This window comes from Lissotriton vulgaris, chromosome 1_1 (genome assembly GCF_964263255.1).
Source record: "Lissotriton vulgaris chromosome 1_1, aLisVul1.2, whole genome shotgun sequence".
In the NCBI taxonomy this organism is placed as follows: Eukaryota; Metazoa; Chordata; class Amphibia; order Caudata; family Salamandridae; genus Lissotriton; species Lissotriton vulgaris.
The window spans coordinates 2,047,606,047-2,047,633,169 of NC_141685.1; the positions used below are offsets into that span (position 1 = coordinate 2,047,606,047).

Here is a 27,123-nt window from a genome sequence, read left to right on the forward strand (position 1 = left end):
TATGTGGAACTTGGACATTCAGAAAATGATGTTCTATGGCAAGTGATTGATCATGTTGTACCAAATGTGAGAGGAGGAAATCAGCAGACAATCTTGAACCGTCTTGAGTGTAAATGGATTTTTCTATGTAAAAGTTTTGAAAAAGGACTTAACACTCTGGATCAATGGAATAGCTCGGGCTAAAGAAATAATTAACAGTTTAATCTTTATGTTTAAAATTTTTTTTATCAAACTGTAAATTTTGATGACGGCTGCTATTGTATACTGTGTGTGTATATATATATAGATTTTTTTAAAATATAAAGTACACTTATGTATACAAGACATTATATGTTGGTATATTCTGTTCTTGTTTTCAGGCTAAAATGAATTAGCGGGACAGAAGAATTGTAACAATATGTGGCCCGCTCCGCTAATGGGACAATAATCTATCCGCCAGCCTGACAGACTGATAAAACAGATTCTGCGCGAATGACACCACCAGCTTACCCACATGTATCATTATGATACTACCGCGCTTGCGTGCAGCCAAATTTGGTTAACGCATGCGCTTCACAAACATCAAGGAGCAAGAGAGTAGTGCGCGTAGAATACTAGTACGCATGCGCGAGCTTAAACCTAACTGACGCATGCGTCTTAAAAACGTCAAAGAAATAAGAGATCAGTGCTTGAAAGAACGCCAGATCGTAGAAGCTATCTGTGGCGCCGGAGGGGACAGAACGTAGCGGTGTTTAAGTAAGTGCTGGAACCAACAGTAAGATAGATACGTCTAGTCCATGCATTTCTAAACGTAACTGTCAGAAGACATGAATTTAACCGCCCTGTAATGTTTTTGATTAGCTCCCGCTTTTTCCGAAGCCCGTGATCCACCGATGCGAGCAAATTGAATCCTCACATCTAATAACGTTTTCCTGCCACGGAAATCACACCTGGCCCAGGGAACACACGGGCTCTGCAACGCTAAAACATATAGAGGTAAAAATGCCCTATGATTGAATGCTAAGGTTTTGCTTCACCTCAAAAATATAAGTTACCAAAAATGGTTTTCTGTCTCTTCTAGACAACGTTGTGGAAGCGAAGACCCTAAATAACAACATTAAACTGTGCAATTTGTGGCGCTTACTGCATAAATCATGTGTAAGTGCTGAGTCTAAACTAATTTATGTGGGCCATTCACTGTACCCTCCACAAACTGTAATTATTCCCTTTTTAATTTTAGAAAGGCAGTTTTACGACATCGGCCTGATTTATTTTTCCTGCCGCCTAGGAACTAAAGTGTTTTTTCTCGAAGTAAGTCCAAAAGCAAAGCAAAGCAAAGCGCGTAATCTAGCCTACAATAAAAACTGGGTCTAGTACACTCGATTTCTATGCCTTCTAGAAATCAAAGACTTAAATAAGTCTTTAAGTAAATAAAAGCGCGTCAATGAGTCTGTGACTGTCAATGCCAGCACGGCACACTTCTGTGTGCAGTTATATTAAAAAAGGTTTTTCTAAGTAAGCGAGGGCCAATTAATAATGCCACACTTCTAGAATCATTGCCTGGAGAATTTCAAAGTAATTTCTTGGTCTTGTGTACAATACCTTAGGACTAAATTTAATTTTATTATTAGTTTCAGGGAAGCTCACGTCCTGATGATGATCTAAACCAACCTAGATCGAAACGCCGTCGACAAACTCAAGGAAAAACTCCCCCATTTTTCATTGTATATAATTTGTGTGGGAATACCCTTGTGGTGACATCTTTGTATATAAATGTATATAAATGTTTTTTAATTCACTAAAGTCACTTTGAGCACTTTTTGTCACATATGTGAGCACCTGATAAGAAATTTATTATCGCTATTACAAACTTTTTATATATTTTCTGTTTAAATTCTAATAAAATTGACCTATATGGTATTCAACCGAGACCTTCTCCCAGACTCAATTTTATGAATTAACTTCATAATTTACAATATCCCCTTAGGACCTCGTTGAGGCCACCAAAACCATTGTAATATTTACAAGGGCCAATTATCAAGGCCTGGAGCTGGAGCCGCCGTGGGGGGGCTGGGGCCGAGACCCAGAATAACCTGCTGGCCTCTCCCATTCCCTGCACTTCCTTATGGGTTGCTCGCAATTCCACAGCAGGATATGGTATTGTGGACATTGAGCTTATGCGTGGAGCAATGGCAGTCTGGCTTAGCTATATGTTGTTTCGGAATAAGGAGACGGCGCACTGGGGGGTGGGGCGAGAGTAGGGGATGTTGGGTGTTTGCAGGGATCAATTTTATTTGTATTGCCTTTCATATTCTCCTGTTTTAAATGAGTAAAATGGTCAAAGTCACTTTTGTGTATCTTACATTTGGCAGCTGTCTCTGGGATTCAGAGGTCTGCATTCTATATGTGCTATTTTGACAAATAAAATCTGTTTAAAAAAAAAGTGGGAACTTATACCCTATTGATTAGGAAGTGGCCAGGGCTTTGCCCAACTCCCAGTATGTTACTGGGCATAGATAAAGCTTCCTTAGCACCATCCTCAGAAAGCTGCTGGACCTGTGGAAGATTCAGAAGCAGGACTGCCCTACTGTCTGAAGACCTGAAGAAGAAGGTGTCCTGAATGATTAGCTCTCAAGGTAGAATTCAACAGAGTTTTCAAATGTCAGACTTCAGTATAGCTGGAACACCCCTTCTTTCAATGGTGCTGTTTAGTTTTTTGATGACTCACTCTTGAGTTCTAGATAAAAGATCTTCAACCAGCTTGGGACACGGGAAGCAGGTCTTAGCTTCTGTAATAAATAGGAACCTGGGCTAAATAAAATATATACTGTTTGAAAAACGCTAGTTGCAGTTTGCAAGCAGTATTTTTGCGACCAGTAAAAAATGTACAAACCAATCTATTAGTGCATATGTCAGTACATAACATTCTTAGTCAGAGTGAATTACAATACAACCTACCTCCCAAATATTAATGATGCAGATCACAAATTGGTGACCTTCAAACTAGAGCAGACATGATCTCTGATCTCGATTTTCAGCAATGTAAACTTTATTTTTTATGTATAGCCCTTTCCTTAAAGGTAATGGGCTGCGTTTTAAAAAAGAAAAAATACTTTCTTTTTCAAATTTGTTCGAGAGTTTTCAGTGTTCCCCTGGACTTCTTCAGTTTTGCAAAAGTCTTACCACTCCAAGCCAGGAGTCAGTAACTTTTCAAAGTTCTGCTACCAGATTTCAGTCACAAAATATTGATACATTGCATACCAAATCAGTATTTGGAAGGGACAGCATCCCTTCCCAAATTTCAAATCAGTATAGGATTACGATCCAATTGTAGGAATCAATAAAAGTTTACTAATTCCTAAAATGGGATTAGTTAACTGTTGCAACTCTGAACCAGAAAACCTGCAACTGTGAAAATAATTTGATCATCTGGCCCTTAGGTTTTTAAAAGATTAGCTTCAAATGACTTTGTTACATGGTGCATGCATTTTTTCGAGGGGCTACGTCTTTGTATATATATATATATTCACTGTACAAAACATAGGTTTCAGGGACGTTATAGTTAGTAATTAGCATTTAAAAAACCTTAGAAACTCACTGAAAAAACAATAGGTTTCTGGGAGGTTATATAGTTAGTTGGACATTTCACTCTTACAAAACCAGAGAAATTCGGCTGTTATAGTTAGTTGAACTAACTATAACCCATGCATTCGCAATGCACTGCTGATGACGTTACATATTAAATCACTCATGGCATGGCCAGTGACATCACTGCTGACATTAGTGCCCCAGGGAGGTGGAAGTCCCTGGGGCAGTGTGGTGGGCCCATGATTAGCCCCCATAATTAGGTAAAGCCCCAGGGAGGTGGCGGTCCCTGAAGCTTGGGGTGCCTGAGAGGCCTCCCCTAAATAAATGAATGCCCCGGGGAGGTGGCGTTCCCCATGGCTTGGGGTGCCCTTGAGGCCCCCATAAATAATCAAGTAAAGCCCCGAGAAGGTGGTGGTCCCTGGGGCTTGGGTGGGCCCATGAAGCCCCCCACCTATAATTGTTTAAGACCCTGGGGAGGTGGTGGTCCCCTGGGCTGCAGGGGTCCGGGCGGCTCCCATATATATTTTGCCCATTGCCCTAGGGACCTGCCCACCCAGGGGCTTATTAAAACAAAACATGGGAGACTGTGCTTCATTTCTAAAAAAGTTTTCAGCCAGGTTCGAGCACCCAGTGCGAATCCCTCCGAATTAAAAAAAAAAAATGTGTGACCCCCGAGTATGCCTAGGGGGTCAGGGTGTTCCTACCCTGCCCCCTTTTTCTTTATTAAACCTTTTTTCCTGTAACTCGGTTCTACCGAGTCACAAGATGGCTGTCAACACTTCTTGGTTTGAAGTGTTGACAGTCAATCAAAATGAAGCTTGTGCTCCGCAGGGTTTGCAAATCCTCCTCGGTCACCAGAACAAAAGTTCCTGAGGAAATTAACATGGAGAAAATACGTTTTGGGACTCCCCTGTTTTTTCTCGGCCCCTGCTTGGCAAATCACCACGAAACAGGAGCTGACTGGAGTGGGTCATTCGTTTTGAAAATGTTGTGAACACCATGAAGGACTTATAGCTGACAAGACATTGATGAACGCTTTTCCTATGGAAACTAGGTCCTAACTATAACTACCTACTGGCGACTGCCAGTAGGTAATATATATATATATCTATATATATATAAATATATATATATAGATATATATATATATATATAGATGTATATATATATATATATATCTGCTACTCCAATTTTAGTTGTTTTCTTAGTCAGAACAAAGACAGGCACAGCCCCATTAACTCGTGCTGATACGTTTGTTCCAGACTGTCCTCCATTATGCGTTTCGGCCTTCCGCAGCCTTGTCACATGACAGTGCTGCATTGTGGGTACAAAATATTTAAAGTGACTAGTGCTTTAACCCAACCAATAGACACTGAAAACAGACTGTTTACACATGTACATCGATATTTTGTTACAGTAATGATCAAATCTGGTTCAAAATCACGCTAAAATACCTGTTAAAACCTACGTTATCAAAAATTCATAATCACATTTTTATCAGCATCCTATGTTTTTACATTTGCAAAGATTTTCTTCACATTGACAATGCTGGCTTAAATGCTCATTTGTCTATTTACCGTGTGTAATCTACAATTGTCACTAAGCAGTCTGAAAGGAAACCCCTTAAAAAAAGTACTTAAAGAATATAGTGCAAAAGTGCATCACCCTTCTACCAAAGTAATAACTCAATTTAAAGTGCCTACGTGCATAAATAAACCCAATTAAACAGTTATTTTTTATAAGAAGCAGCCACAATTCATAGAAAATATCATAAAATCTTTTTTCCTTTACTCGGCAGTTTTCAATTCCCTCTACAATCATGATGTATCCTTCAATATTGAATAAATTACTTCATTTATCCATGATATACCTGTTCATTGGTTAACAGTTATCATATTCAACGGTAGGATATAGTTTGTATCCACCTATAGTAGCACATGCATGATGACCAATTGACAATCCATTATCAGTAGTAGAGACAGGTAAAGCGATCATCGCTGGTATTCAGGCCCCCTGGGATTTTGGTATAAAATTCTAATACATAGCGTGTTTACAAACTTCTTAACATGGAATCATCTCTATTGCCCTCTCTCCTGAGAATCGGAACTGCTACCAATAAATAGTACTTAAGATGTTTCAAATTATTGTTAGGTTTGTCTTTAAAATGGCAGGCTACCGGATAGGTTGGATCTGAATTTGTGATTGCACTAATGTTCTGTAACATGCATTTGTGGGCCTGTAATTTGGTGCTCATAATATATTGGAGTCCACAGAAACATTCCAGCCAACTAGCCTTCCTACAGTGAAACTAGCTTTTGGGTGCTAATCACGGTAAGGATGTGTTAACTTTAAGTTTCTACATGTCCAACTTATAAATACCATGCACAATGTCTTGTCGGCTATAAGTCCTTCATCGGGTGACTTATTCATTTTTAAGGCGGGGGTCTTCTGTTAAAAGGTGACATTTTGACAGATTGGGCTGCAGTTTTAAAACTGCAGCAGTTGTGCTACAGTGGTAGACCTGGAGGAATGTTGGTCTTGTAACAGAAGTGAATGACATAGTAGTGCTGTATTCCATAACTCTTACTTAACTTTCCATGCCATGTGCGTATTTTGGGGCACCATATATTATGGCTAATGGGAAAATGAAATATGCCAATTTGGAGTGAGATAATTTTGACATTTGTAGGGATCAGACCACATGCACTGAGGCCTGGTTAGCAGTGTCAAAAACACAGCAGCATAAGTCCACAAAAAATTGAATTGACCATGCAAAAAGAGGTATATTCTCACATAATCTTTTTTAAGAAAGCCAATTTTTTCTTTGGAAAACAAAAAAGTTAAACCAGAAGAAACATCAAAGGTAAGCCCAAAACAACTTCACTCAGGGGATGTTAAACTTCCCACCTATAACGAGGCACCAAAAATGCTGCAGTTGAATTGTCTGTTCAGAAAAGGAATTAAAATAATATATCAAGGTATTTTGTCATTTATTTTATAAAAGTTTTTGATACAGTGCACATTTGTATAAAAACTGTAATGACGTACAGTATATGATATTAGAATAAGAACATAGTCAGTAATAGCAAAAACATTGAATATATGTAAGAAAAGGTACTCATTATGAAAACCCACATAAATTGTTTGTAAACCTTTAGTGCAGGTAAAAGGTGCTTTAAGAGGTGAGTATGGTGTGGAAAGGATAACCATATGTGCACCCAGGAAATTCGAAGGGGAAAGAAGTAGGGGATAGAGAACTGGGGAGTAATCATAAGAAATGGGGGGCTCAGGTGGGAGGATGCATCCACTAAATGTAAAAGATGGGGGTAGTAGGAGTGGAAGGGGGGATGAGTCTAAGGTTGCGATGGAATATGAAGGACCGGGTTTTAGAACCCAGTGGCGTCAGGGAAAATGCCTGATGCCTTCGAGTTCCCCTGCCTTGGCAAACAGAGACACAGGACACTTCTTGATGACGTCAAAGACCAAAGTTTATTGGCTGCAACCAGGAACAGAGGTCTACGAAGCACAACACAGGTGGTTCGCTAGAGACTGCACAAATTCAATGAGCGGAGCATGGTCTTTTATGCCAAAAATCAAGCCTCAGGCAACATTCCAAATTAGCATTGGGTTCATACAAACTGACCAATAGAAATGTGACATTTTGAAAGTAGCGTATGACGACAATCCCATTTTCCGTTGTCCAGCCCACCAGAAATGACCAAGCACATTCCAATATTCTTGTTCGCTCAGGCCGGACAAACCCATCATAAAACCCTCAACCCAAATCAGTGATTATGTCGTAAAGGAAGGAGCAGAAACAGATTGGAAGCAAGATAGAAAGGTGGGTGCAGTGTACCATAAACTCTGGCATGTCCTGCTCTTTGATCTTTATCTGACCAGCTGCTTAACAAGTAACTGGCTCAACGAGGTCAGCCTCGGGCAAGGGAGTGAGTTCGGCCAGGTCATTCAGAAGTCAACTAAGGTGTACGTGTCCCAAAGACTCGTTCGGCCGCAGTTATCGGCCTATGTGAGGGCAACCACACAAAATGGCTGCCGTACATAAAATGGAACCCAAGGGTTTGAACGAAATCTCTAAATACGTAGTGTTCTCATTGATCGATTAATGCGAAAACACTCGTACATACAGCACTCGTGATTTGCGGTCCGTTGACACCAAAATCGTCTATTTCCGACGACCTTTATTGAACGGATTCGGACCACCGAACCATGGACCCTCAAACCACGGAACTACAAATAGATTGTAGCTCCAGGTGCTAAACAACCAACTTCTGCATCAAATATGGAGTTAGACTTGTCATCCTTAGGGTGGTCTTTCCCCCACCCTCTTTACCTCTCCGTTTTGCGGATTATTTTTGTCGGTCTTAGGACTGCTAACCAGTGCTAAAATGCACGTTTTTCTCTCCTAACGATGATGATATTGGTGTATACCTGATTGACATATTTGTTGTACTGGCAACCCCCATGTAAATTGGAATACCTTATACCCAGTGCCTGTATATCAAATGCTACTAGTGGGCCTGCAGCACTCATTGTGCCACTCACATAAGTAGCCTTTCAAACCTGTCTCAGACCTCCCACTGAAGTGCTTGTGTGTGCAATTTACTGTCATTTGGTCTTATTTATCTAATAATCTATATTTCTAAACCTGTGTGTAGTCTTTTTGTGGTGTATTCATTGTATTACAGTGTGGGTGTGTTGCACAAATACTTTACACATTGCCTCTTTTGATTAACCTGCCTGCTCTTTGCCAAGCTGCCAGAGGGTGAGCACATGTTAGCTCAGTTGTGTATCTAGCTTACCCTGACTAGAGTGTTGAGTTTTGCCTGGCCAGGGGGTATACCTAAGCTAACCAGAAACCCCATTTGTTAAATATGGGACTAATCATTCCTTGTATATTCTACTCTCCGTCAGTACCAATCCTTGAATGCTATCCAGCAAATCACTTTCTTCATTCACTAAATGTACTTTTGCTTTACTGTTCCCATTAGAATACACCTCTGAAAAATGTCTCTGCCTCCACAGTTGTTGCACACATATTTACAGCTAGACAAAACTTAGAGCTTGCCAGAGATCCAAATAGCTAGCATTCATCATTTACTTCTCTCCCAACAGTTTGTCAGTGTGTATTGCACACAACATGGTCCTTGGTTTTCTGCTCAGTACTTAAGCATCACCATTATGTTGGACATGAACAAGCTAAATGTTTCTCTTGGATTTTCCGAATGCATCCCAAAACAAGCCAGGCTCTAATTAATTGCTTAGGCACGTTTTCAAATTCTCCCAAAGATCCCAAGTTTCTTAACTTAGTTAATATAGTGTACAGCTTTATGTAACATTTATACATCCATAAAATAACTCACTCCTCAGTCAGTTCAGAAATTACGTAAGATGAGACATTTTTATTAAAGTGCAGTAGCAAACCGATTAATTTTTTAGACAAAGGGCCTGTTTTAGGCTTTAATGAACAGAGTAAAGACAGAATAAAGACAGACAGGGTAGCAGAGGACTTTACGTCCACCACCCTGCTGTTTCGCCACCCAGCAAATTTAGAGATATCGGTGGGCACTGCAGACATCTCCATACATTGGCATGATCTGCCTTCATGGTAGTTCTTGTCTATGCAGGAAAGATTTCACAGAAGGCTCCGTAAAACATGGTGGCGAGCTGTCAAACATTTCCATTTTTTTTCCAAAAATCAACTTCCAAAAGAGTTTGCTTTCGAAAATTAAAAACCTAATGACTCAAACACCATAGGAGTTTTCTCCCATGGTGTGGGATTCATGTTTATTTTGTGTACTGCCCTCACCACCAGGATATACCTTGCAGTGATGGGCAGTAAGAAGATGCAATTCGACTGTCCACTCTAAATAAGGCGTCTGTTTGGATGGCTTACTTCCAGTGATCCCTATTCCCTCAGGCTGTTGGAGAAATGTTTTTACATTGACAGAGTACATTTTACTAAATCAGTGTAAATCTGGTGGTCTGTCCACCTCTATTGGGGCAGGTGGACCAAGAGTTTGGCGGAGAGTATACTTTGTCGCCATTGTGATGAACAACCCTTTTCACAAAACTCTACATTAGCCACAAAATACCTAAAATAGTGTTTTCAGTTTCTTATATTTCTTACATATAAGTACTATGGAATTTTTATAGACATACTACAGCCAATATACAGTTTGTTTTTAAAGAAATTGAATAATGGATGCATTTGTCATTTCCCAGAATATCTTTCTGATTATTTAATTTGTTGCCTTTGGACTACATTTTCTATGCCTACAACCCTCCATCCCTACTCCTACACGTACATTAGTCATCCTCACGGTTTTTATTATACTAATGTGAAAATATCTTCTTCCATGAGCAAATATTAATTATACATTTGTCTTTCATTTTGACAGGAAAAATTGTAATTGACGGGATTGACATTGCCAAACTTCCTTTACACACTCTACGTTCCAGGCTTTCAATCATTCTGCAAGACCCAATACTTTTCAGTGGCTCTATTCGGTAAGCAGCCGCACTCTACATTTAGGCTGTACCAAAACATAAAGGTTTAATTTTGTGTGCATGTGTGTCTCACTGTTTTAAATATTTGCTCTTTAAAAACAAATAAAAAATACAATGTTCTCAACGAAGGAGCGTGAAACATGCCTCTCTCTTTTCTATTGTCTTATACTCGGTCATTGAAACTATTATATTTCATCAAACAACTTGAATATATAATAAATGATATTACAGAGCTCTGTCAAAAATAATGTATCTTTGTAGAATTGTGTTACCTAAAATCTACCTTATTGAAAAGTGTTGATAAATACTTGGAACAAATACATAAAACTACCATTTTGTAACATTTTGTCATACATTAGAACTTTTTATTAGGTCCGTCCTTAACTAAACAATATTAGTGAAATAATTAAAACTTATTTTCTCAATGGCTTAAGTGTAGAATTTGGAGGGGTGCACATATTTATGTTTAATGTGATACAAACAAATAGACGGCACATTTGGCAGGTTTTATCTGTATTCAACTGACTATGCAAGGACTTCTCTTTACAGTGCAAGATGTAGGATTCCTCCAATGAGAACGTTTTGAACTCTACAATGACTGAAGTCAATTTATGTAGAAAACATACGGTCCAGTTTAACTCAGACACTAAACCACATCTGCTCAAAATGCAAAAATTATGTGAGACATATTTTGACCTTTCTGAACCTCATCAGTAAAGTACCTCTGGAGTACCAAGGAAACATTGACATAAAGGACCCTAAGCAGCATTTATATGTCTCTTAGTGTGATTCAATCAGAAAAACAAAAACTGGTTACTGGAAATGCTTCAGTTATTGTTACTATTTTTGTGCTCACTCTGGCATTACAGACAGGGAATAGTTATACACATATCAGTCTGAACCTGCCCAAAACGTATCAAGCCAGTTAGAATTGCTAGGCATGCCCACTCTAAATTAGTATTCAAGCATTCACAGATGTTTTGTAGTTTTTGTGTCATTTGAGATTACTACTTCAGAACAGTTGGTTATTCAGACTGGGTAGGATGTATTCAACTGTTCAAAAATGGACTGAAAGCGATTTTATCAGGTGAAGGTCTAGTTTCAGGTGAACTCACTCACTTGACAGAGCTGTAATTCAAGCGATTAAGACCTTGCTTATAATTAAAACTGATTGTGTCATGATTAAATCCTTGTATATGGGACACTGAGCAGAAGCCATACAACTGACCCAGTTTAATGAGCATCACTGGAGGAAATTAGGATCCGATATTAATATTTTGACCTATGAGATAAAAAGTATTGCTTTCCACCAGATTATTTGCATTTCCAAAAAAACCCAATGACAAGCAAAATCTTTAGTGCTCCCTTTATGAATGAGGAGCTTTTCGTGGTCTCATTGTAGATAAATACTCTGGCCTTTCTAAACTGTCACCGCCAACAGTGAGAGAGATAAAAAAAAAAGGAAACGTCATGGCATCAGTTGGACACATTACAACATTGTTTTTATTTTTAAACTTTATTTTTGAGATTTTATGCTGTTTAACATACATCATCCATACATCAAATGTATCCATAACATTGCGTCGTGCACATAGTTATTGAGCATCAGAAAACAAAGTACAATACAAGTGATAACAAGGCAACGGGACGAGAACAAGTGCATCCAGTCAGCAGCTTCCATAAAAGGAGAAAAAAAGAGCAGTCCATCCCGTGAGGGAGGGTCACAATTTTCCAGCGTTAGTAATATCAATTGAGCATCAACTACATTACAACATTGTTCACAGATAACAGCACCTCCTTTTTTTAAGACATATAAAAGACACATTTTCTAGCTATGTGTTTGACAGTAAATTATACAAATATTACAAATAATTGGAACAGGAATTGGAATATCACGGAAAAGAAACAAAATATCAACTCAAATGGCAAAATAGCTGTTGCAGTCTTACTATAAGATATATCTTCTAGTCTCTGAGTCCTTCCTTCATTGCTCTTTCATATTATTTCAGTGCTCTCAACAATTCTCATTGACCTTGGTACATTAACGTGATACTGGAATAGATAGACAGGCATTGTTCTCTCTTTTACTTCACTTACTAACAAAATTGTCCTCACATGCTTCTTTTGGCCTCTATAACAGTCCAGGCCTCTGACTGTCAGAATATCATGTGAGACATGTTCAGAAGGTCCAAAGTGCTATAAGTTGGACTTTTGACTAGTACCCAGCATGCTTGCTCTCGTATGCCACGTTCAGGTTAAACCCCTCTGTCTTATTTTTAGGGGTATTGTGTGACCAATTTTTATCATTTTCAGTACTTGTTTGCACCAAACTAGCCCATTGATTCTTTTTCAATGGCCAGTAACCCATTGGTCATGCCTGTTCACCATAAGACCCATAATTTGACCAGCTACGCCTTTCATTGTTCAGCTGGCACCTTAATACAATGCCATTCATTTGAACCAATAGTTTAAGTTGAACCAAATTCCCTTTTACAACCTAGTTCCGTGAGTAAACCCTGACTCATGTTACTGTTGTATTCACTTGTCTGCAAGAGCACTGCGGCATTGAATTGCGTGTGGAGATGTTGCAAAGCCTTACATTTCTTGAACATTGAAATCAGAGAAATTGTTTCTTTGAAACTTCCTCCAATCACTCTTCATTCTTTATGCATGGGTAAATGCTGTGTGGATCTAGGGCCAGATTTGCAAGCCCTTTGCGTCTCTTTTACGCCGCTGTTGCGTCACTTTTGTGACGCAGCGGTGGCGCAAAAGATGCGCCATGGTACGGGGTATTTACAACGTGGCCCATCTGGGAGATGCGTCACGTTGTAAAGCCCTGTGCCAGAAGGAGGCATTCCTGCGCAGGGGGGTCGATCCGACGCAGGAACGCCTCCTAAAAGTGGCTGAGTGGCATTCAGTCACTTTGGGGCTCATGCTGCGTCAAAACCCTGTGCCTGCTTGAAGCAGGCATAAGGATTGACGTAAGATTAACAAGATAGGGCACCCCGAGCATTGCTGAAGCTGCGTCGTGCTTGCGACGCAACTCCAGCAATGCGCAGCCTTTACGGCACAGATGCATCACGCATCTGTGCCGTTTTTGCTCCATTGTGCGCCGCATTTTCAATGCGGCGCATCAATGGTGGCAGAGGCATGGCGCATAATAAGTGGCTCATCCCTGCTGATATGCAGGGATAAGCCACTTGTTGTAAATCTGCCCCCATATATTCTTTCTTACTCTACATAAGCTCTAATAAAGCAGTGTTCTTACTTCAAGAAGATCAATCCTACAATTGTACTGTGTTAAAAATCATCTTGCAAGATGGGGTATGCATCACAATATTTTAGTCCTCTGCTAAATTCAGACACTCTTGCTTGCCGTCTTCTGTTTTCAATTAAAGTTAATGTTTTGGCTGTGTTATTTTCAATGTGTAATAATCACAATTCGTATCTCTCATCTCCTTTCTTGTGTGATGTGGCTGTCACATTTGACTTTCATGAAAATGATTTGAATACTACATTAAATCTTGTATTTAGGAAATAATTAGCTATTCGAAATCTTTATAACATTTGTTCATGTTCCCTGAAGAAACATGGAAGAATGGTGTTTATTTGATGTTTACTTAACATGGTCTTTGAAACTCCAGCAGCATGTTCCAAAATGAAATAATCAACACAATGACCAGTAAACGATGTTTTTGTACATTTGACGGTGAAGTGGGTGACGCTGGTACTTAGTTTCTTTTCTTGTTATGCCCAGTTTTAACTTGGATCCAGAGTGTACTTGCACTGACGACAGGCTTTGGGAAGCACTTGAAATTGCTCAACTGAAGAATATGGTGAAAGCACTGCCAGGAGGCCTAGGTAGGTGTTGTGTGAATTGTAAACGAGTTTTTTAAACATGCCTATGGCATACATGTCATAAAAATGTTAGTTGCAAGTAGCAAGTGTTCCAAAATGATTTTGAAATCAAATTTCCAACTTTTATTTCTATGACTGCGTCAAACGAGGCACAAATCTGGGGGGTTGTATGAGAAAATTTCAACCACATACTCTTCTAACTCAGGTCTAATGATCATTGTGGAAACTGCACATACTAGTTGTGGGAGGTCAGATGTACTATTCTAACCACAGTCTAACAAACATTGGGGAAAGTGCATACATGGGGCAGGGTTGTCATATTTACTATTATAACTGCAGGAGAAGTCCTCAGCCAACCAATGGACTGCATGAATCAAGAAATAGCACCTACAAGCCTTCTATGACACTCATCTGAGACCACAGAAGAGTGTTATAAGAAACTGGAAATATAGATACAGATTACCTGGCAATCACATTTGCTTTTACATTTTCATTACTAGAAACATTATTATGCTTTTGTTTTGTAGCACTAACATATTGTTTCTTCTTCTTCATGTTTCCTCCTGTTTTGTGTGGATTACCAATGCAGGTTTGGGTTTTGAAGCATGTACCAGTGCTAACGTGCATGCACTCCCTCCCCTAAAAACATGGTTTAATTGATGCATCCATAATTAGCACATTTAATGTACTAATAAGCCCATAGTACAATACACTACATGTGTCCAGGGCATGTAAAATAAATGTTACTAGTGGGACTGCAGGACTTCGGGTGGCACCCACTCAAGAAGCCCTTAAACATGTCTCAACCTGCCATTGCAGAGACTGTATATGCAGTTTACATTGCCATGCCGTCCTGGCATTTAAAATCATCCTGCCAAGGATTAAACTCCCCATTTATTATATATAAGTCTCCCCTAAGGTATGCCCTAGGTAGCGGGCAGGGTGCTATGTGACTAAAAGGTAGGACATGTACGTTTACATTTTACATGTCCTTGTTGTGAATAACTAATTTTTCACTACTGTGAGGCCTACCCTTCTCATAGGATAACATTGGAGATTCCGTATTCTATTCAATGAGCTGTAATTCCTAATAGAAGGTAGATCTGTCATGTTTAGAACCTATGGAATGGTATATGTTAGACCTGTCATCATTGGCATGGGTTTCCCCTGTATTTTGCCTCCTGTGCTTGTTGTTGTGTGTTGGACTTCGTTTTTGCTGGTCTAGATGCTTTGCGCACTTTGCCACTGCTGTTCAGTGACAAAGTGCAAAGGCAAGTGCTTCCTGTAAATTGTTGTTATACATTGGTGATTCCATGACTGGCATATTTGATTTACTAGTCAGTCCCTAGTACAGTTCACTGAGTGTGTCCAGGGCCTGTAAATCAAATGCTGTTAGTGGGCCTACAGCACAGCACTGATGGTGCCACCCACATAAGCAGCCTGTAAAGGTAACTCAGACCTTCCACTGCAGTGACTGTGTGCAGTTTGGTACTACCATGTCGACCTGGCAAGTGCACCCACCTAAGAGAGACAATTTCTCTCTTTCACTAGTGTTAACACGTATGAATGACACATGTTATGCACTTAGAAACCACCACGTGCGCTTTAAAGTGTGGTGATGAATGATATTCTGCAAAATCTACATATCCTGTGTGTGTTTGTATTTCTTTTTTTCTACAGCCATTTCTTTGGAGTACTATACCGACGGGGATAGTGATATTTACACAACCCCCCTTTATTGGTTGATCTTTATTTATTCACTTTCCATATAAAGACTCAGCCCTTTAAATACATGCTATGTACCCTCCGGGGACCCTTAGCAATAACAAGTTGACCACATCTAATACGGTGAAGGGATAGTCAGTTCCCAAATCACCGCTCACTTCTTTTAATACCATACAGTTGCCCAATTAATTAAAAGTAAGTCTTTACGACAACTGTAATGGTTTTTAAATCCCTTTCACTACTCACGTGCCCCCACTTAGTTTAGAAGTGCATCCCTGTCTTCAGGTGTATGCACGCCCTCTATCAAACCAAGTTTGTTAGAGGGCAAGGACGGCCTATGATGAAGCATGACACCAGGTGGTGTGTGAGTCCAGTCCTCCACTTTTTGTGAGATGCCCCCACTTCACGTGCATCTTTAAAAGTCCTGTAGCAATCCCAACTAGGGGCAGCCCCTTTTGTGTTTACATCTAGTGTACCCACTTGCCAGGCCCTAACCTTCCCTTTTCTTACATGTTAGTCACCCCTAAGGTAGGCCAAAGGTGCCCCTGTGGGCAGGGTGCAGTGTATGTGAAAAGTTGGACATGCACTGATGTGTTTGGTATGTCCTGATAGTGAAATATAGCCAATTATGTTTTTTCACTATTGTAGGGCTATCTGTCCCATAGGATAGAATGGGGAGTTGCTTATAAGCATAACTGCCCATGGTAACAAGATAGGAAAATACAATTTGATATGCCTTAACTCAAAATGTTGAAATGCATCTTTTAGAGCGGGTGATTTTTACATTCTGTGTTTGAAAATTCCACTGTCAGAAAGCAGGTATTTTCTTGCCTAACCATTCAGTGTGCCTCTGCTAGGTTGTGTAATAACTGTCTGGATTTGGAGTGACAAGGGCTGGGTATGTGCATTCTGTTCAGACAGTACATGGGGCGGGGGGTTGAGGCATATCCTGCCTTTCCAGGGTGAGTCACGGCTGGGCTGAATAGACCTAGGCTGCATTCAGAGTAGGGGGATGAGATTTCTTTCACACCTGAAGAGGCCTGGTCTGCCTTAGACAATGCTGTCTCCACCTCCTGCCAGGAAGCTGCACTAGAGAGGAAAGAATGGGTTTTGGCTGGGCAAAGAGTTTCTCTGCAAATGAGAACAAAGGATTATGTTTTATAAAAAGAGGGGCCCAGACCCCAGACTTTTAGATCACTTCTGGAATTCATGAGGAACCTTTGTCAAGGAGAAGAGCTGGAGAAACAGAGGAGAAGCACTGCTTATTTGCTGTGTGCTGTCTGGGGTTGGTCTACAGTGACTGTTTCTGGCAAGGAAAGGTCAAGGATGTTGCTGTGTGCTGTGTCCCCTGCATGAGGAAGATCTCCAAGGGCTTTACGTGGCGCTTTCCTCCTGTTTCTGAAGTCTAAGGAATACAAAGACTTCACCCCCAGCTCTCCTAAACTCTGTTGCTGAGAGAGTTCTGACCTGCCAAGAAGTGCCTGCGGCTGTTTTGGGCCTCTGGGGTTGTTCCTCTTGTTGGGAGCTGGAAAGCATTGCCGCAGTGGTGAAGAATTTCCACTCATCGTCATCATGCTGCTGAAGAAACCAATGCAGCGACCCCCCGCGGCTTTAGAAATTGCCACACACCACATCGAGTGCACCAATCTCCGAAGGCCAAGATCACCGCACTGATTCCGATGCAGGCCCTGCTCTGTGGCTAAAAGAACCAACGCTACATGGGACCGTGCCTGAAGAAATCAACAAATGTTCCGTTGACGCCACCAAATCAAGAACCAACACATCCCCAATCATCATGCATCACACAGGGACACCAAGTCTACAAGGATGCTGGGTCCGCAGTAAGAAACCAATGCATCACCTCCCTGCAGAGTAAGAACCCAACGCATCACCTCCCCTACAGTACAGAACCAATGCATCACCTTCCCTGCATGGCAGTAAGAAACCAATGCATCACCTCCCCTGGAATAAGGAACCTCTACATCACCTTCCCTGCGCGTAAGGAACCAATGCATCCCCTTCCCTACAGCTGATCTTCCTTTTGATTTTGACACATCCAAAGTAATTTGTGTTGAAAGTGTTCCAACTGCCAATTTGTTTTGAACAGAACTGTTTCTACCTTTTGAAAGTCATATTTTTACTACTGTGTTGTGGATTTTTGTTGTTTTGGTCTTGTTTGGTTTAGATAAAGATTATCTATTTTTCTAAACTGGTGTGGTGTCCTTTTGTAATGTCTTCACTGTATTACTGTATGTGTGAACAAAGGATTTACACACTGCCTCTGTGCTAAACCTGTCTGCTTGTGCCAAGCTACTAAGGGGGCGAGCAGGGGATATTTTAGACATGTAACCCCCTTACCATGACTAGGAAGAAGGGTCCCTACTTTGACAAATGTACTTATCAACTAGAGACCCCCGTTTTTACAGTAATGCTAAAACCTCTTTAATGGCAAAGTTGGATTTATTGTTACTATTTTGAAAATAGCACTTTTAGAAAGTTAGGCATTTTCTTGCTCTAACCCATTTGGTGTCTGCTGCCTGTCTCTAATCACTAGCTGGGCTGGGTGACAGCTGGACTTCAAGTATTCCCTCTAGAAAGCCACACACAAAGGGAACTTTGGTGTGACTTGATGGATCTTCCTGGGAGGATGTAAGGGAGGAGCAGGGCACAGCCTCACACCTAAACCTGAGTAGGCTGTGTCCTGTCCACACTAAAAGGACTGCATTCCCCCATAGTAATTCTTGAGCCAGGACAGGAATAAAGGACCTCTGTTAACTTCAAAGACCATTCTTTAAAGTCACTCCCACTTCAAAGGCACAACTGGTTGTAAGTACTGGACCCCTGGAACTACCAACTCAGTACACTTCTGGACCTGAAACTACTCTGCCAGGAAGAGGAACTGCTGTGCATAAGGACTGTCACTCTGCTGGACTGCTGTTTAGGAATAGTGCAGCCTTGCTGTGCTGCACTGCTGCCTGCTGCTCTCTCTGACTGTGTAAAGATTGACTGTCCATCACTTGCATCCAGAGTGCCGCTAAGGGCTAGCTGACTAGCCTCCTGATTCGTAGACTCAGAGTTATAAAAGTATTCCGCCCTGCTCCTGTGCCTGGCCCATTGGAAGTGGACCCAGGTATTTGCTGCAGTGGAGCCAATGCATCCTTTGCAGCAAGAGCAGAATCAACGCACCACCACCATTGAAGGAGCAGAACTATTTATTTATTTCTGAGTTTTATATAGTGCTAGCCAGACCCGAAGGTAACAGAGCGCTTTACAACACTTATTAGAGGAGAACACAATATTACAGCACTGTTAAAACAAACAGATGTTATAGCGGTGGTCACAACACAAAAGCCTCAAGGTGCAGAGGTGGACTTAGCACGATTGAGTGATGCTAGAAGCCGTGAAGTTGCATAGTCTCGTAGTAGAGAGCACCGTATTTCAAGCTGCGCATCCTTCCGAACAAGGGGCTAGTGGGACGGAGTCGGCCTAGACGTGAGGTAGAGGATTTAGTTTCAAAGTGTCATTGTGCCAGAGTGTGCACCCTCAGGAGTTTTAGTGGCACTCTATCCATTTGGGAGAGTGCACTTAAGGAACAGCTCTTTGAGCTGCCTTTTGAACTTTGTAAAGGAAGGGATGGTCCTGATATGTACTGGGATGGAGTAACAGATTTTGGGCGGATTTCCAGAGAAGGATCGTGTTGCGGTTTTTTGTTCACGGAATTTTGGCGGTATGAGGAGTAGAATGTTTGAATTCCTGAGGTTCCTTGTCTGACCGTCCTTCGTGAGTTTGGAAGCCAGGTATGTAGGTTTCCCTCTATGAAGGGCTTTGAAAGTGAGGCAGGCAGTTCTGCAATTTGCACGCATTTAAACTGGGAGCCATTTCAGCTCTCTGAGTGCAGGTGAGATGTGGTCATATTTTTTTAGTACGGTGACCATTCTTGCAGCTGCGTTCAGGTTGATCGGAGGGGAGCTAGGTGTGATTTTGATGTGCCTGTGTGGGTTGCATTTCCGTAATCCAGTCTTGAGAGTACCAAGGATTGTGTTGCTTGTTTGAGGTCATTGTTCTGGATGAAGGGTTTTTTCTTGCTTAGAAGTTTTAGGTTGAGGAAGGCACTCTTTGCTGAGTTCTTGATGTGTTTAACCATGCTTAGTTTGGGGTCCAAGGTGATTCCAGCGATTTGACGGAGTCAGCCATGTAGAGATTGTGATTGAGAGCCTCAATTATTTTTAGCCATTCTGTGACTTGGGGGTTTTTGTTTTGTTAGAAATGAGGAGGATTTCCGGTTTGTCTTGATTCAATTTTAAGTGGTTAGAGGAGAGCTAGAGTTGGACTTCTCTGAAAGTGTTGTTGAATCTTTGGATGTCTTCAATGGAGGAGGTATTGAGATAAACCTGGGTGTCGTCCGCATAGAGGTGGAAGGGAATGGTGGATCTTTTGAGAATGGTAGTGAGGGGTTCCATGTTTATGTTGAATAGTTGCGGGTAGAGGACTGATCCTTGGGGAATGCCTCTGCTGACAGGGTGAAAGTCCAACGTGAAGTTGTTAATATTTACTCTTTTGGACCGATTTTGGAGAAAGGAGCGAAACCAGTGTAAGACTGCATCTTCATCCCCTAACCTTTCTTGGAGTGCCTTAATGAGTAGTTGGTGATCAACCATATCGAAGGCTGCTGATAGGTTCAGAAGGATGAGTAGGGAGCATTGATCGGAATCGAGGGACTTGTGTAGATCATCCATGATATTAAGGATCGCTGTCTCTGTGCTACACCCTTTTCTGAAGCCTGATTGGTGGGGGTCCAGGAGGTTAATGCTGTCCATGTGTTCTGTCATGTGTAGGAGAACGTACTTTTCCAACGTTTTAGCCAAGAGAGGAAGATTGGGACAGGTCTGTAGTTATTCAAATCATTGGTGTCCAGGCCTGGTTTTTTCAGCAGTGGAGTGACTTTGCCATCTTTGAGGCAGTCCGGAATGACTCCGTTGCTCAGGGATCTGTTTATGATCCTGGACCAGAGCGGTGCTAGGGAGAGTTTTAGTTTTTGGGCCAGTTAGGCAGGATTAGGGTCCAAGGCGTGAGAGGAGGGTTTAGAGGTGGAGATCAGTTTGACTATCTCTGATTCCGAGACGAGGTTGAATGATTTCCATTGGTTAGGAAGGTGCTTGGATGTGCTATCATCTGCTTCTGTGGCTGTGCTCCTATGGATGGTGTCAGGGTTGATGTCTAGGTAGAGCTCAATCTTGGCAATTTTGTAGTTGAACAAGTTGGCAAAGTTCTCACACAGGGCATTAGAAGGCTGTGTTTGGACACAGGAGCTTGGAAGTTTGTTGCCTGATGAAGGTGAAGAGCTAGTTAAGTCTGTGTTTTGCATTTTTGAGGGCATTGCGAAAGAAGGATTTTTTCACGCTTAATGTGGTTTTTGTACTTCTCGCGTGTTGCTTTGAGTTGGTCCAGGAGGATTGGGGATGGATTGTTCTGCGAGAATATTTCCGTTGCTCTGAGTTGTCTTCTTTCTGCGTTTATGTCTGAGTTAAACCAGGATCTGGAGTGGTGCATTGCACTGGGAATCAGTGCATCACCATCAGAACTAATGCATTGGAACCATTGCATCGCCTCCACAGCAGAGCAACAATGGGCACATCCTCTCGACTGTGTGGGCTTCAGAACCTTTGCATCTCAGACCCAGTGCTTCATCTTCCAAACAGAAGCATCGCCATCATTGCGTGGAGAAAATCCAAGCATCCCCTCGACTCTGGGATCAACACTGATGCATCACTTGCCTGCACCATGCATTTCACTGTTTGCGACCAGGATCAAGGTACATTTGTTCATTGTGCCTTGCGGGGTCCCTGTTTCTAGCCTGCCCTCCATCACGGTCGACCTGGACTTTTTTCGCTGTGCCCAAGTCCAGCACAACCAGATAAGCTTAAAATCACTTCTTGCTTCTAAGCGCTATTTTCAAATTTAATCTTTTAATATACATAACTTGACTTCTGCTTATTTGATTTTTGTCATTCATTTTAATCTTGTTTTGTTTATTAAATTATGATCTATTTTTCTAACTTGGTGTGGAATCTTTTTGCTTTGTGTGGTGTTATCGCTGTGTTACTGTTTAATGTGTTGCACAAATACTTTACACATTACCTCTTAAGTTAAGCCTGACTGCTCAGTGCCAAGTTACCAGAGGGTGAGCGCAGGTTAATTTAGGATGTGTTTGTGACTTACCATGACTAGAATTGTGGTTCATGATTGGGAAGGGTGCATACCTCTGCCAACCAGATATCCAATTTCTAACAACAGGTGCGAAGAGTGCTGTCACCATGTACATGGGCTAGTGGTGAAAACATGATTCAAGAATTCCCACATACCACCAAAAGTCACATCTATAAGATGTCCTATTGATATGAGTGATATTTTCAGCTAATCATGGCTTTTTACCCAACTGCAATTTAATTCAGGGGTTTAGAGCCAATAGGTTACAATAAGTTACAATATTAACTGCCACATTTCAAGTTCCAAAAGCCAACGTGTTGTATTTTGGGACTTGAGTGTCCCCATGGTAAATGAGACATTTGCCATAGGGACATTCTGTAGTTAAAAAATATCGACAGAATAGCAGTACCATCTTAATGTAGTCTGGTAAAAGAGTGCACAAAAGCAGTGGCAAGCATGCTGAAGCATAACGTTTCAGGGGCCTTAGAATGCAGAGCTACAAATGAATGTGGTGTAACTAGAACTGTTCAATGTTTCACAAGGTACTATGCTGTTAGTTGAGTTGACCAACCCTACACAGTCATAATATTCAGTATTGAGCATGCAAATGACCCCCAACTGTATCCAGGAATTTGTATATTAAACACTCAAATGTAGCACTTTAAAAGAAAATCTAATAATAGACCTGTATAGCAGGCAGAGTCCTGCACAGTGTCTGTGAGAGGTAATAAGATGTGAAAGAGGATAATGAGGGGTGACTTTCTTATGCTTAAAACAGTCTAACATAAGTCCATTGAACACACTCCCAACGGAAAGACACTACTTACCCTACATACCATCTCTTTTAAATTAAATGGTTGCTTTAAAACAGTCAATGTAAAAACATGGCTTTCAAACACTGTAAAAACACATTTTTGACTGTTGTGAGATTCAGGAAGATACATAAACACTGATAAGCATGGATTTCAGAAGGTTTGGAAAACACTAAGAAAACACCAGTGAACGCTGCAAAAAAATTAAACACTGAAATCAGGGCGACCTGCACATCAGGAGCTAGCGCATTTATTGCCTGCAGCCCGCTTGACAGCAGAGCCCCGGTTACGGCCCACTGCCCTGATTAAGTCAGGCCTCGCCAGTATTACTCGCTGCCCAGACGGAAGAAGCATTCAGTAACTTTGGACCCTCGAGTCTCTAAAACAGGATTTCAACTACGCCTTCCTGCCTGAGCTTAAGTCACTGTTCCCATCGACAACCCCGTCCTGATGACGATCCCGACTAAAGGGGATCGAAACGCCGTCGACTAGACAGCTTGAATTTTACGACGCATTTCACGTCTTGTGCTCCCATATAAATAATTGTGTTTCAAGTGATTGTTACTTGTCTCTGTTGGGGCCATTATTTGATGTTTATACCCTAACTAATGCGTCGCCTTTGCTGTTGTTTTTAACACTTGCACACCCACTTGTCACTGATTGTATATAGCACTTGCACCAAGTGTCACCGGGTTGTCACAAGATCCACTCTGTACAGTGCTGCTTTAACTGTATTGACCCTTGAAAGCTTTTTCCTGTTGCTTTTGAAAATAAGATTATCCTTTCTGAAAAACATTTGACTCCTTGGTTTTCCTTTCTTTGTAATGCATGTTGCATACATTTCCAAAACTGTCTTCGCATAATACCTGTTGGGAACTGTCTTTACTCACATGATACACCCATCCCAACGAGGTTTATGGGTCTTCTCCTGTTGTTCTCACACTGCACATAAGTCAGGCATTCACCGGTTCAGAATTATTTAAAAAGTCTTTCTAAATAGCATTGATTCCTAACCTGGGGAGAACTCTCTGAAATATTTCCCAGAGGCAGGAGCGTCAAGCATTTCCCTACCAATTTAACCAAGAAAATTGGCAGCTCTGTGAACCCTCAGGATTCCACACTACAACCCTAGTCTTTGACATTGATTTATAAAGTATAATTTTGACATGGATGCCATGGTCTCTGCAAAGGTGTGGAACTTCCCCAAGATCCATTCTCAAGTGAAAAACGTCTCACCACTTCATTACCAATGTACTCATTGATGGAAAGCGGGTAATTGCCTATCAGGGCTCCTTTTCGGGTGGATCTCATTGCTACCTATATGATTATGAGCAGGGTATAGTTACTGCTGCACTGCTTACAGCCAGATTTGCAGATTCCAGAAAATTCTACCAACAGTCATCATCTTGAAGGTAAGAAAACTGTGGCGGTTAAGGTAGGAGTGTGAGATAATCTCACAATGAGCTGTCTCTTAGGTGACCTGATCAGGTTTGGCTGTCTCTTTAGTAATGATTTCATAGAGATGGGAGGGAAGTAAGCTGATTTACTACATGCACCTGCAGGCTGTTGAAGCATTTTGATAGACCTAGTCCTGTACCAATAGTCCTAGAAAGCCAAGATACACTGCATTTGCACCCTGCCATTGTTGAGTCTGTTGGGGAGCACTTAGATAACTTAATGCCACCAGGTACACATTCTGAGGAATCCCTTGTGTCATAGTGTCTGCCCTAAAATGGAATCCATGAATTGTATGAGCTGATTCAGGAGAATAGTCCTGACACAAACAATTCTAGAAATCTTCATGCCAAGCTGAGACCTAACTGTAGGTAAAGTGAACAAGTGTTTCAGGGTCTTCTGGAACAGTAGATTTATTTGCACTGAGCCAAGGCCGAACTAGCTGTACCAGACATCTGAATTTTCTCCGGGAGGCTGGAAGGGGGAGCTTTTGTTACTGAGAGTGGGTTTTGTAGCAATGCAGCAGTTTTAAAAGCACTTCAGAGTTCCTTATATATACAGCCGTTTTCAGGCAACAATAAAAGTGCCAAGATAACTCTTGGAGTTTTGTCTTGTGGCAGGTTTTAACTCATCGAAGGTGTCACAGAGGCTTACTATGCCTGCTTCAAAGAGAGTGTACTATGCAGATCACAGAACAGTATCTTGAATGCATAGCTCAGTGGGTTACTGCTTTTGTGAAAGAGATCCTTTTGTTACTGTGCAGTTCCTAAGATACAATTATAAACTAGGTTAGAAAGTTGTGTTTTTTCCCAGTCTTTCATAATCTTAATTTGGCTAAAAAGTATTTTTTGTAGAAATACATTGTTATTAGTAAAGCCAACCCTAACCACTATGTTTGAATTCTGAGTTTCTGCATTTCGAGGCCAAGCATTCTTACAAAATGCCTACTGGTATGCATGATATGTGAATTCTACACCTTGCAGTCAACTTTGTCTTGTGTAACATTTTCTATACACTGATTTACAAATGTATGACTCATTGTCTCTGTATGTGTGTGATGTAAAATGCTCCGACACCCTACACTGATATGAGGGGCATTATAAAACATATTAAATTCATGTGAGAGAGGGGCTATGTAAAGCTGAGAAGCACTGTTGGAGGATGATAGGGAGGGAATATTGAAGAGCCCCCAATAAAGATTGCAATATCCTGGTGCACTGTAAGGTCATCATTTACTATGCTTTAAAAACGAATGCAATCTATATAAATAAAAACGAAAGTATGTCTGTCTGTCTGTTTGTCTTTTATGCATTACTACAGCATTCATCCGATCCCCATGAAACCTTGGGAAGTTGTTGAGTACACTCCCGTGAAGGTTTCTGTCAATTTATTTTATTTTAAATCGGCCCCCCAGGACCCTCATAATCTTTTGAATACTGAAATAGACAGCGAATTTGCGAGCATCGTCAACAGTTACAACCCACAAACGGAACTCGATTGGTCAATCTACATCAGAAGCACGAAAGAAAAAGGCATTACGAGCTTCAGAATCAGAAGAGCAACAGGAAGCAAGATTAGAAGCGGTTTGAATACAAACTGCTCAAGCCCGTGATTCTCAAACGAACGAGCAACGAGAATCTGCATTGGAAGCCGATCGAGTACTCACTGCTCAAGCCCGTTCTTTTCAAACGAACAAGCAATGAGAATCAAGATTGGAAACAGATCGATTATGCACTGCTCAAGCCTGCTCAAATGAAACAGGAGAGCAACGAGAATCAATATTGGAAAACGATCAATTACGCACTGCTCAAGCCCGCTCGAATGAAACAGGAGAGCAACCAGAATCAAGATTGGAAGCCAATCGAGGACGCACTGCTCAAGCCACACTTAGAAATGTTTTCAAAAATAAAATGAATAAGTTTCAATAACAATGACACAATGTAAATTTAATGTTATCATAATGAGTTTCCTTTAATTTCCTTTCTTATGAGATCGCAGCAACGCGCGACGGGTAAGCTAGTTGAATATATAATGAAATATGCCTTGTAGAATGCACTATGTTTGCCATTTTCCCCAGATTGCCTTGGAGGAGAACCCCTCCTAGCCCATTTGTAGTGGTCAGGCTCGCACACAGCACTCACTTGCTATGCACCGTATGGGGGCTGGTCTGACAAAATATGCCAGGGCTGTTCTGGATTCCCAATCTGGCCCTGCATTGAGCCAGTAACCTCACACATTATGCCAGCTAAACTGGTGGTGCCAGAGTGTCACAGTAAGGTCGCAATGACCCTAGACCATCAGTGTCCCTCTTACAGATCACCCTGATGTCTAAAAGATTCAGAAAGCATGCTTTCCAAACTTCTGTTGGTCACTGTGCTCCATGTGGCAGAAGAGTGGTCAAACCGAGGCTCCCCTGTTGCCATTTCATACTATCATAGATTGCTGTGAGCGGATGGGAATTGACATTATGGGTCTTTAGGATGTTTCTAGCACTTCAAGAAAAAGGTACCTGCTTGTTGTGTTTGACGTTGGTACAAGGTACCCTGACTGAGTGCCCTGACTGAGTGCCTCTCAATTGTGTGTCCCTGTGGTGACTCCTGTAAGAGAAATTTTACCTGGATTGACTGTAAAAGGATTTTTTTCGGATCAGGGAACCTTCTTCAAGAAGAAGAAGGTCTTCTTTGAGGGCCAAGTGTGGTAAGAAGCAGAGATGCAGAGGCTCCCAGGTTTCCCACTAATGGAGGGGGCTCTCGGTCCCCTCTGTAACTGGAGTGCCACCGCGAGACTGTCAACGCCAGTCCAAATACAGATTAGCAATTTCTGTCTTGCTACAGCCTGCTGTTTCAGAAAAGAGAATATCCCTGGAGAAAGAAAGACATTTGCAAATTATATTTTCTGTTGCCTGTGGTGTAGAGAAGAAGCCTCAGCTTGAGTGGAGAAAGAGGTGGGAAGGGGTTCAACAGAGGTCCAA

At 41.4% G+C, this 27,123-nt stretch overlaps 1 protein-coding gene across 4 annotated transcripts in view; it reads left to right on the forward strand.

The window, feature by feature from the left end:
- Positions 1-27,123, forward strand: part of ABCC9 (ATP binding cassette subfamily C member 9) — a 915,119-nt gene that overhangs the window by 832,889 nt on the left and 55,107 nt on the right. For all 4 annotated transcript variants that reach the window (XM_086920457.1, XM_086920444.1, XM_086920437.1 and 1 more), the window contains 2 exons: positions 9,987-10,095; positions 13,853-13,956. In XM_086920457.1, the coding sequence (XP_086776583.1) occupies positions 9,987-10,095; positions 13,853-13,956 (213 nt within the window). The remainder of the gene's footprint in view (positions 1-9,986; positions 10,096-13,852; positions 13,957-27,123) is intronic.